Source organism: Nomascus leucogenys, chromosome 2, assembly GCF_006542625.1.
Source record: "Nomascus leucogenys isolate Asia chromosome 2, Asia_NLE_v1, whole genome shotgun sequence".
NCBI lineage: Eukaryota > Metazoa > Chordata > Mammalia > Primates > Hylobatidae > Nomascus > Nomascus leucogenys.
The window spans coordinates 96,904,770-96,917,700 of NC_044382.1; the positions used below are offsets into that span (position 1 = coordinate 96,904,770).

Here is a 12,931-nt window from a genome sequence, read left to right on the forward strand (position 1 = left end):
GTGGCAATCACCAGGTAAAAGATAACAAAAATCAGCTAAGCGCTGTGTAAAGGGCAGACATAAGATAGCTATATAAACAAATAATTTAGATTAGTATTTCAAAGGGCTTCTAATTACTTATCACAAAGATAAAAGTATTAATCCTACTTTAAAAACAGTCATAGCTATAAAGTATCAAGTACTCATGGCATTAACTGTTGGCAATCTATAATCATATATTTACAAAATGAAGCAGGACAGCTTGTTGAAGTTCCTTCTTCATAAGCCACTTCTACTAGTAGAGAAAAATCTCCCTTTCTCTCTGCAGTGCCACTTACTATTTATCTCATCTCCTCTTCACAATCCGAACCTCTCTACTTCCAAAAATTTACTACAACATCCCATCATTATTGTCTATTTTCCCCTAAAGGATTTCTGTGATAAGTTAGTAAATAAGTAAATACCTGTGAAGCAGTAACATGGAAATCTGACCTATGAAATTCTCCTAGCAGTAAAATTCCTTAAAGGAACTATGTCTGCTGAATGTATGGAAGGGAAGGCAAGGTACTCTACAAGATTACATTCTTCTTTGCAACCTGAAGAAGAAACAAAGTTCTAATTGAAAATAGCCCAGGTGGAAAGAAGAGTCCTCAGGAAAAGAACTGGGATAACCGTGAGATAGGTTTGGAACAAGTGTAACTCACTAAGTGCTTACAATGATAAGAAATTCAAGTTCAGCACAACTCATCCCCAATTTCTCAAATTGCTCTTCAACTCATCAGTGTTACTAGAAGTGCATCTTCAGGCCCAAGAGAAACTAAGGCTTTGGTGTAAAGCAGTGCCTTAAATGGATGCAGTTAAGGTAGAAGAAATATGAAAGAATCTTATGACTTACTGCAGCAGTGGCAGATGTGTTTGACACCTAGTTAGAAATGTCAATCAGTACTGCTATGCGGGATAGTAATGATTAAGTGATTGAATACTATAGAGATATATTAGGTATTAACTAGGTTTGGGAAACATTTTCTAAAAATATCATTACTAATTATGATTTCTATAGGAAAATGTTTTTGAATTTCAAACACTAGATTGAACTTGTGAAATTCAATCTTTTCATAAGTTGAATCTTATTCAAAACAAACAATAGACTGGCACAACAGCACAAAGGACAAGAAGCCTGGGTTAAAAGTCAAATTCTGTGATTACTAGCTGTGTGATTTTGGAGAAGTTACTCCAATCTTGCTGTGCCTCCATTTCTACATCTGTAAGATAAAGGTTTAAAAAAACAGAATTTAACTACTTCATAAAGATTTAAATGAGTCAATATAAGTGGAATGTAGAATAATACCTGGTAAATATTAAATGCAAAATAAATGCAGCTGTTATCATTATTGAGGAAAAGTAAAATTCAATTTCTTACCCAACGGACATACTTCTACTTACCCTTAAAAATCTAATCCAAACCTTTCTTTGTGAAACCCTTCTTGAATTCCATAGAAACTGAATACTCCTCTCTTCGTATCCCATAATGTACATTCAGCTAAATGTTCAACAGTATTTCCAAATTTACATAATCAGAATCACAGAAACTTGAATCAAACTACAAAAATCATAGAATTCTAGTACAAGCACACTTTCAATGCCATGTATTTATTTTTACTTTTCAAACAGTCATTTTCAGTTTTTATTTTTGTGTTTTATAAGAGTCAGGGTCTCACTCTGTTTCCCTGGCTGGAGCACAGCAGCCTGATTACAACTCACTGCAATCTCAAACTCCAGGGCTCAAGTGATCTACCCACCTCAGCCTCCCAAGTAGCTGGAACTACAGGTGCTTGCCAGCACGCCTCACTAATTTTTAAAACTTTTTGTAAAGAAGGGGTCTCACTATGTTGTCCAGATTGGTCTCAAACTCCTGGCCTCAAGTGACCCTCCTGCCTTAGCCTACCATAAGCCACCATGCCAGGCCACTTTTCACAAACTCATTTTTAGAAATAGCAGCATACAAGCACATCGATTTTCATAAGGATTAAGAATTTTTTTAATTAAAATAAGATACTAAGATCCCAAGTCTCAATATCAAAGTAGCAAAAGTTTAAATTGTTTCAGGTTTTCTAAATCTTATAGTTTATAGCCAAAACGCAAAAGATATTTAACCTACTTTAACAACAGAACTACTATGTCTGTTTTATATAATTGAAACATAAAATTATACTTATATAATTGAAACATAAGTAAACATAAAAATTATTGGGTGAGTTATAATTGTATTCTCTAAGAACTGCAATAACTTAAAAGACTAAAAATAGGTAGCATATCCTGGAACCAATAAGCAATTATAGCAAGGTTGCAGGATACAAAGTTAATATACAAGTCAATCACTTTCCTATATACTAGCAATGAACAAGTGGAATTTGAAATTAAAAATACCATTTACATTAGCACCCAGAAAAAATTGAATACTTAGGTATAAATCTAATAAAATATGCCAAGACCTGTATGAAGAAAACTACAAAACTCTGATGACTGAATTCAAAGAACTAAATAAATGGAGAGATATTCCATGTTCATGAAAAGGATATTAGCAAGGAGGCAGTCCTTCTCAACTTAATCTACAGATTCAATGCAATTACAATCAAAATCCAAGGAAATTATTTTAAGGATATCAAAAAATAAAAAAAGAAAGAAAAGAAAGAAACGTTCTAAGGTTATTTGAAGAGGCAAAAGACCCAGAAGAGCCAACACAATACTGAAGAACAAAGTTGGAGGACTGACATTAACCAACTTCAAGATTCACTAGAAAGCTGGAATAATCAAGACTGCATTATTGATGAAAGAAGAAATAAACGGATCAACAGAATAGAATAGAGGGGCCAGAAATAGACCCACATATAGTCAAATGATCTTTGACAAAAGGGCACAGGCAATACAATGGAGAGAAAAAAAAAAATTTCACCAAATGGTACGAAACAACTAGACATTCATGTGCAAAAAAAAAAAAAAAGACTCTAGATACACACCTTACACTCTTCACAAAAGTTAACTCAAATAGAACATAGACCTAAATGTAAAACACAAAGTTATAAAAGTCCTGTTAGATAACACAGATGGCTGTGGACAAGGCAACAACTTTTTAGACACAAAACCACAGGCACGATCCATGAAAGAAAAAGCTGATAAGCTGGACTTCATTACAATTAAAATCTGCTCTGTAAAAGACAATGTCAAGGAAATGAGAAAACAAACCAGACCAGGGAAAAATATTTGCAAAAGACATATCTGATAAGGACTGTTATACAAAATATAACAAACTGTTAATTAAAACTCAACAAGAAAACAACCTGATTTTAAAAATGCATCAAAGACCTTAAAAGACACCTCGCCAAAGACATACAGACAGCAAATAAGAATATGAAAAAATGTTCCACATCATGTCATTAGGAAAATACAAATTAAAATAAGGAAATACCATTATACACCTATTAGAATGGCCAAAATCCAGAACACTGACAGCACTGAATGCTGGCAAGAATGTAGAGCAATGGGAACTCTGATTCATTTTTGGTAGGAATGCAAAATGATATAGCCTCTTTGGAAGACAGTTTGTGGTTTCTTATAGTCTTACCATATGATCCAGCAATTGCACTTGCTGGTTTTTACCCAAAGGAACTGAAAACCTTTGTCCACACAAAAAACTGTACATAGAGTTTATATCAGCTTTGTTCATAATTGCCAAAATCTGGAAGCAACCAAGATATCCCTCAGTAGGTGAATAGATAAACTGTGGTACATCAGACAATGGAATATTATTAAACCCTATAAAGAAATGGACTATTAAGCCATGAAGACAGAGACGAACCTTAAATGCATATTCTTAAGTGAAAGAAGTCAATCTGAAAAGTCGACATACTGTAAGATTCCAACTATATCCAAACCCATAGAATGCACAACACCAAGAATGAACCCCAAAGTGCACTATGGACTTTGGGCAATTATGGTGTGTCAATGTAGATTCATCAATTGTAAGAAATTTACCACTCTGGTGAAGGATGTTGATAATAGTAGAGGACATGCATGTGTGGGAGCAGGGAATATCTAGGAAATCTCTTGTATCTTCCTCTTAAGATTGCTGTGAACCTAAAACTACTCTTTAAAAAGTCTGCAAAAAAATTTTAATGCAACACGAAAATAAAATCTATTACATGAAATTTCACATAATCGATTACTATCTTTAAAAAAACATATTTCTATTATTTTCCTGTTTACTGTTTGGAAAGTTGACAGTAAACAAATTTATGGAAAGATTTACATAATTAAAAACAGTATGAGCTCTTTGCTTGCTTTTTAGATACACTGTACTACAATAATTTTACAGGAGCGGTTAATAAATATGGGTACCAGGCACATGGGCTGAATGTCACCTCCTCATTGAAGCTTTCCCTACATGCCCTATCTAAAACAGGCATTTTCTATCCCCTTACTCTCTCTTTGTTAAATGTATCACAACTGACATATTACATGCCCATTTCATCATGAGATTATCATCAGCCTCTCCCAATAAATGAGAGCCGAGATTGTCTCTGCTTTTAAGCAGTTATATCCCTGATGCCAAGAACAGTACCTGGCATACAGTTGGTAAATAAATAACAAATGAATGATTTAAGAACTTGTTTTAAAGTTTGGTGAAACAAAAGGTACAGTCATTTCAAAGCCAAAAGAATATTCATTTCACCATGACTGTAAGGATTTCTTTTTTTCTATAACTCAAGAGTAAGTGGTATACAAAGAGTAGAAAGGCAGTTTACACTTAAGTTTATTTCTAAAAAGTTCCTTTGAGAGAAGCTGTATTCATTCTTATTAACATGGGCAAAACCACGTTAACAACAGTAAGAAAATTATAACTTCTCTCTTAGAAATGAACACTTTAGAATATCTTCTGATTTTCTGAAATCAACTTAATGCACTTTAAGCTTTTGTCCCGGAGAAAACAAAAGAACCAATTTTTTTTTAAGTGGATCAAAGCCCAAAGTACCAACTAATCTTAAAAACCAAACTTGAACCAACCAAATATTAACCAAGAGAAAAGTCAGTCTATAACATTATTTCAACTAGGCCTCTGTAGTAAGAAAGTAGTGAAGGAAAGCAGTCAGAAGAAAATAAAGTCAGAGAACTGAGAAGAAACCTGAATGTTTCTTCCAAAAGTTAACCTTAGTGGTTAACTGCTAATACCTGACCGAATCCATCCTTCAAACTGCACATGTCAAATTACCACTCAGCTAGCAAAAGGACCTCCAGTATCTCCATCAAAGTCTCTTATACTTGCATTTCTCTCTAGTAGGGGTTTAAGGTCCACCAATTTAACTCTGAACCGCATCCAGTGCTAGAGTAAGGATTTAAAAAAAAAAAAACTTAATTGCAGAACTTATTAAAAATGCAATTCTAATATCCAGAATCTACAAGGAACTTAAACAAATTTACAAGAAAAAAACACCATCAAAAAGTGGGCAAAGGATATGAACAGACACTTCTCAAAAGAAGACATTTATGTGGCCAAAAAACATGAAAAAAAGCTCATCGTCATTGGTCATTAGAGAAATACAAATCAAAACCACAATGAGATACCATCTCACGCCAGTTAGAATGACAATTATTTAAAAAGTCAGCAAACAACAGATGCTGGCGAGGCTGTGGAGAAATAGGAATGCTTTTACACTGCTGGTGGGAGGGTAAATTAGTTCAACCATTGTGGAAGACAGTGTGGCGATTCCTCAAGGATCTAGAACCAGAAATACCATTTGACCCAGCAATCCCATTACTGAGTATATACCCAAAGGACTATAAATCATTCTACTCTAAAGATACATGCACACACACGTATGTTTATTGCAGCACTATTTACAATAGCAAAGACTTGGAACCAACCCAAATACCCATCAATGATAGACTGGATCACAAAAATGTGGCACATATGCACCATGGAATACTATGCAGCCATAAAAAAAGAATGAGTTCATGTCCTTTGCAGGCACACGGATGAAGCTAGAAGCCATCATTCTCAGCAAACTAACACAGGAACAGAAAATCAAACCATGTTCTCACTCATAAGAGGGAGTTAAACAATAAGAACACATGGACACAGAGGGGGTAACATCACACACTGTGGCCTGTCAGGGGATGGGGGGCAGGGGGAGGGAGAGCATTAGGACAAATACCTAATGCATACAGAGTTTAAAACATAGATGATGGGTTGATAAATGCAGCAAACCACCATGGCACATGTATACCTATGTAACAAACCTGTATGTTCTGTACGTGTATCCCAGAACTTAAAGTAAAATTTAAAAAAAAATTTAAAAATACAATTTCTAAAACTTCATGCTACCCCAAATTATGAGCACAGAAAAGCGTTTTTTATCAAGTATCACAGGTGATTCCTATGCAAACTCAAGCTTGAAAAGTAGTATATTAACCCACTTTTCAAAACTCAGTTGAAGTCACCTACTACAGCACTTCCCAACCTTTCTGGCCCCAGGGACTGGTTTCATGGAAGACAATTTTTTCACACATTGTGGAGGCAGTGTGGAGGGAAGATGGTTTTGGGATGAAATTGTTCCACCTCAGATCATCAGGCATTAGATTCTCATAAGGGTCACCTAACCTAGGTCCCTCACATGCACAGTTCACAACACGGTTTGAGCTCCTATGAGAATATAATGCCACCACTGATCTAACAGGAGGTGGACCTCAGGCATTAATACTCACTTGCCCACCACTCACCTCCTGCTGTGCAGCCCAGTTCCTAACAGGCCATGGACAAGTACGAGTCCACAGTCCCAAGGGTTGGGAACCTGTGACCTACTACATGACCCAACCTGCTCTCAGTTAGAATTAATTTCTTTCCTCTGTACTCTTTGAGCCTATTATATGTGTTTCTCTTATAGCATTTACTACACTCTTCCCAACACTCCCCTCCACTCCCCTCAAAAAGAAAATTTTTCATTAAATCCAACTGATTATGGCAAAGGTTTATAACCTCCCCACGGCCTACTCTCCCACACCTGCCCACAAACCATTGTTCAATTCCAGCAGTAAGTTACTACAGGATGATATACAGATGCAAGCCATGATATGAAATTCCAGGAGCTAGCTCTAATCTACCTGTCTTCCACAAATTAGCTTGAATGGTAGAAAGATTTCTATTTGATCAAAGTTGGTCTGTTAATTATCAAAAAGGAAAGTGCAATAGAGCAAATGGCTTTATTCCATTAGTAAATTTCCTATAGACTTGTCTTCACAACAACTTGAAAGCATAAAAACTAAGTATGAGTTCAGTATTTTCAGTCTGGATCATAATCCTACTCTCCTTCATTCATAATACAAAAACCTTGTTATAGGCACAGGTATCTATTGAGTTTCAGTTTACATAATGTATCAGAGAATGAGAGCACAGAATTAGTTTATCATTGATTTAAACAAGAATTAAATCAAAACATTCCAAGAGTTGCGTTCCATTCTGGAGCAGTATTTAAGACAGTAGTGAAAGACTTGGCCAAATATACAAAGATTCCAAGTACTATCTATGTGACTTATGAAAAAAATGAAAAAGAGAATGATAAAAGAAATCAAACTTAAACCAAAACGGCATGGAAACAAAACAGTGGAAATCAGACTAACTTTTATTTAATCTGAAACATGTAACTATCCTGAAAAATGTTGAGTAGTCATGGAATCATAAATTTAAGAAGGTGCTTTAATACTCATCAAGTCCCACTTCTCTTATCCAGGAGGAATTTGGAACTCTTAATCAAAATTGAGTGACTTTTCCAAATCCATATAACTAACAATGGGCAGAATCTGGGTCCTCTGGGGTCAATACTAATGTTCTTTTCATAATATCATTAGGCCCCAGCAATGCAAAACAAGTTCTGATTTCAATCCTCAATAAATTCAGCCCATGTTCACTTCATTACAAGTTCTGATTTCAATCCTCAATAAATTCAGCCCATGTTCACTTCATTTAATGGTTAAACTCTTCCCTTTGAAAAATTCCAAGCATTAACCACACTTGCATATACAGACATTATCGATTTCATAGCTGGGAAAGATAAAACTCAGCCAAGATAATTAACTCAGAAATATAAGCACTTCCAGAAGGAAAACAGCCAACTAGTTAGTTCCAAAATGACATTCAGAAAAACAGCATAAGATTACATTAGTTCCAAACATTAACTACCTCTTTTGAACTGACAGGATAAGAAGGATTCTAGTATTCCAAAACACTGAGAACAAGTTCACGTTCAGCTTTTCTGTGACTATGATGAGTGTAAGTATTTTAATTATACTTTATCTTCAACTTTTCAGACCAAAAAGTCAAAAATTAATCTTAAATTTAAAAAACGAAAATATGAGTTTTAGTCCAGACTGCCAAACTACTGTTACTTTAGATAAATCACTGTCAATTTCTAGACCCCAGATTCTCTCTTTTGTAAAAATGGGGATGGAAGAGTGATTACCAGGCTTTTGTTCCTCCCAGTTCTGTTTTCCCTATCCTTGTCTAATTTCACTGATACAAAAGAAAAACAACTTTCTTAATACAAACCATATTATTAACTGAGGTTAAAAAAAAAAAAAACTTTAAAGAGATAGGTTATCTGGTAAAGTGCACCAGGAACTACATTATTTCGAAGGTCTTTGTTCTACATTCAGGTAAGTTTCTAAAAGTCATTCAAAAGCCAGTCACCACACACATTAACTGAACGTTGGCAATATTTGGCCCTGAAAATATATGACAAACTGAAGCTAAATTCCAGGACAGACGCCTCTGCAGGTAAGGGTTTGAAATCTTGTATACAGTGAAGAAACTGACAATAATGAACTTCACCAGAGCCCTGTGATCTTGAAAAACAGCAAAGGTTAAGAAACCCCTTGCCCTCGTTTGTGTTCTGAGTAATTGGCTTACTGCAAAGAATCACCTTTCCTGTAGAACTTAGATAAGACTAAGGGTTGATCCATACCTCCCTACCCCGTTTACCTATAACAAGGCCATAACTAGACCCTTCTAATTCCCACCCTTTGCTTCGTAAATGACTTGCTGAAGTACCTGTCCTACAGATCAATCGGAACAAAATACTTATTAACCAAACTTTTAAGATTCTCTTCTCTCGGGTACCTGAATTTTGTCCTTCTCTCAGTCTGAAACAACATATACAAACCTCTCTTAACAGCTCCTCCTCAGAATAGATAGGCTCAGGGTAAAACATTATCTGGTTACTGTGGATCATACCCACCTTTTCATCCCAATTCCTGACATCTTATTTACCCCTCCCAATAAAAGACAAACCCTTTCTGCCTAACCTTTAAGGTGCATGCAAATCTTATGGTCATTCTCTCTACTGCAACAGTTCCTTCAACCTTCCTCTACACCCTTGCAATACTCCTTTCGAATAAAGTCTGTCCTTACTAAACTCGGGTTTTTTATTTGACACCCTTTTCAATTATGAAATGGCTAAGTGTAAAGAATAAGGGGACTGCCGTTTCTTTAAATGACAGGTGTTGATCTTGTACAAGGAGACCCGTTGTGTCCACCTGGAGAGGCTAGAAGTATTTCTAAGATCTGAAGTTCTTGGCCACTGTTCCGCGGCTGGAGAAGAGGGCAGAGAAGAGGTGACTGACCTGGCAAGGTCAACTCTGGGATCACCTGGCGCCACAGGCCATACACAGTAAATGGGCCATGAACAGGCAGGCTACCCAGTCCATACTCCCTGACAGATACGCCCCTACCTCCGGCCCGCTAGTCTCCCAGACAGGTAGGCGTAATGCTGCTTCCTCAGGGGCTCAGACACCCTGGGATAGGTGGTGGGTCCTGCCCAGCAGCTCATCCCAACGTCTCAACTCACTCCATTCTGAGCAGAGCACCTGATGGCTCTTTTCACAGGACTGACCTCCCCGCCCTTTTCGCCCCACCGTTGTCACTCCTGCCCTCACAGAAGAACTCACCATGGCGCCTAGGATAGGTCGTGGACCAGACACCCTGGAGTCGCCGGGGCAGTCCCAAACCTCTTACCTCCCGGTCCTTGAGCCGAGAGACTCTCAAACAGCAAGAGAGGGTCTTCCGGCTCTGCCGGAAGTTGTGCGCGCGCGGGACAGGAAGTTCCTCCCTTCTCCAGAGCGCCGTCGACCCCACGCCACGCAGAGGTGAAGATACGCAGGACGTCCTCTAAAGCAACTTCCGTGGGTGCCAGGTTATGGGCCGGGGGCGGTGCTGACCTTGAGAGCGCGGAGGAGGCGCAGGCGCAGCACAGGTACTTGGGCGGGCGGATCGCGGTGCGCTTGCGAGGACCCTGAGGTAGGTTGGGTGGTTTCAGCAGGAACGCATCCACTGTCTGAGAGGTAACGGAGGCACACGTTGGTGTGGGGAGCGGGAGGGGAGCGGGAGGGGAGCGAGAGGGGGCGGGAGGGGGCCGGGGTTGGGAGTGAGGGTGCGCGATGGGAGTCGACTCCAGACCCAGGTGATTTAGAGAGAGTAAAGACCACGTTTGGCTGTCATTTTGTCTCAGCTTAACTGACGCCCTCTTTTTACCCTCTAGTTTTCCTGACTCGGTCCCTTATTAGCATATCCTCATTTCCACAGACCTGTCCGTCTGTTGCTTCTGTTCCCTGCCTTAGTGGGTACCGTAGCTCTACCCTCCTTCAGGGCAATGGAATCTCATAGTGAGAAGTTTCTTCACTATTCACAGGTGGCAATTGAAGCCGGAAGAACATCTACCAAGAGCAGAGAACCCAGGAAGAAAATTCTGCCTGTTTAATACTTTCTAATATGGACGTTTTCCATATAGATATCTATCTATATAGATAGATGCTCTGGGATCTGACAGTCGTGGACACCTGCATGGCTGTGTGCTGTGGTCTTTGCCTAGCCTGCGGTTCACTGTTGCTCTGGCCACCACCTCCCCTCATGTACAGACTGCTTCTCTGCTCTGCCAGTCTTGGCCCCCGTCAGGCAGCAGTTCACTCCCTCACCAGGGATGTCTAGATAGATATAGATAGATACCCATATATAGATAGATAGATAGAGATAGGTATATAGATAGATAGATAGATAGGTATATAGATAGATAGGTAGATAGATAGATATAGATAGGTAGATAGATATAGATATTTAGATAGATATATAGACGTCTGTCTATAAATATATCGATATATATCGATATATCGGGGTTCTCAGCCGACCCAAAGAAGCTTGCACAGGGCCAGTTGCTTTATGTCAGGAAAGGGGACACAGACTTAGTGTATGAGGGTTTTTTTCTATAGATATATAGATATCTATATCAGATGCAAATCAGTGAAACTCTCATACACCCTTTAATTTTGTGTTTTTTCCAAACTCTATTCCATTCAACTTTTTCTGCCTTTTTATTTGATTATAATGAGACATCGTACTGGAGGCAGGCTTGAAATGGATATACAGAGCACTTTCAACTCAGAAATCTGTCTCACGACTTGGGGATCCTTACTTAAGTTGTAGCTGTTAGTAATTTCATCCATGAATTCACTTTGTGCCATAGTGTGTTTTGTTATGAAGTTGGAATTGGAAAGGGAAACTAGGAAGTTTTGGGAGAAGTTAAGAAGGTTGAGTAAGCAGGCGTTGTTATAGATACTAAATTTCACCCTGCTTATTAAAGTACCTGGAGGGTATGGTATCCAAGCTGTAAATGGCCCAAAGGAATCGGGGTTCTCAGCCATCCAAAAGAAGCATGCACAGGGCCAGTTACTTTATGTCAGGAAAGGGGACACAGACTGAGTGTATGAGGGTTTTTGTTTTGTTTTGTTTTCAGTTTAAACTTGGTTTTGTGGGCGGATGAACAGCGTGACAATTAAAGAAGATCTAGGAATCGTAAGTACTGACAATAGCTGGAGGGAAGGTGGGACTGGAGAATAGTTTGTGAAACAGATCCTGCTGAGGATGAATCCAGAACTTCTGAAGGGTTCCGCCTCTGCTGTGTAGGGACAAGGTTGTAAATAGACAAGCCACGGGGCACCTGCAAATGGTAAGTGTGGTAGAGAGGGGCTGGAATTGTCTGTTGGTGTATCTGTGGGAAGCAGCTGCTATCCTTGAGGAAGAAAAGATGGAGACGGTAAGTGGCTATCAACCTGTCAGAGACAACACATTCTGTGAAATTGTACTCTTTCATTTCTGACACTGTGGTTCTTAATATCTGTCCGAAACCTGGCAGTCAATGAGGTTTGCAAAGTATCTCCTTCTATGTGACAGTAAAACTGGAATTACTATCAGAATGGAATCCATTCCTGCCAGAGTAAAACCATGAAACGAAATCGCAGTTTTGATTATCTGCTTATCATTTTTAATGGATCATGGAGTTCAGTGTTCCTTATTTGGTGTATGGCAAGTGATAAATAACTCTTGATTAATATCCTTTAATGTTCTATTTCACACAGTTCTCTCAATTACATGTGAAAAATCTGTTATATAAGTAATGCTATTTAATGATTGAAATGGATATATGTTTTAAGGTAGTGTCACCCAGTCTTTTTTATTTTGTAGAATAATATTATTATCTATTGGTTGCCTGCCTTGAAGTACAATAATTTCCCTGTTTCTATTATTTAAAATAGGTGGGTGTCTTTGACGAAGATACAAAGAAAGGGGATAGTTATGAAAGGGAAGAAAAGATAGATGGAGATGAAAAGAAATTCAGTAGTTTCAGCAAGGGAATTAGGAGCATAATCTTTGAGAAAAGTCTTGGTTGCTTACCATTCGGGCTTTGTGAGGAGTTGAAATGTCCTGAGTGAGAACTGTTCTCAAATGCTTTCAAGACCAACAAAAAGTTAGATACCCACACTGACCTGGAACTCTTTCAACCATTAAGATATATCACTTTTTCGCAGTTTAGTCCATATTTTTTGCAAAATGTTCTGCTTAGTTTTTCTGCTAAGA

General features: G+C 38.1%; 1 protein-coding gene across 4 annotated transcripts in view; it reads right to left on the reverse strand.

The window, feature by feature from the left end:
• Positions 1-10,161, reverse strand: part of TMEM161B (transmembrane protein 161B) — an 84,897-nt gene extending 74,736 nt beyond the window's left edge. For 2 of the 4 annotated variants that reach the window (XM_030816563.1, XM_030816556.1), the window contains exon 1: positions 9,973-10,124. Coding sequence is in view for 1 of the 4 variants with exons in the window: in XM_003261584.3 (XP_003261632.2) it covers positions 9,973-9,975 (3 nt within the window). In the remaining 3 variants the exon portion in view is untranslated. Of the gene's footprint in view, positions 1-9,972 lie in introns of all 4 variants that reach the window. The other 2 variants (XM_003261584.3, XM_030816513.1) reach the window with 2 other exon arrangements.
• Positions 10,162-12,931: the final 2,770 nt, after the last annotated feature.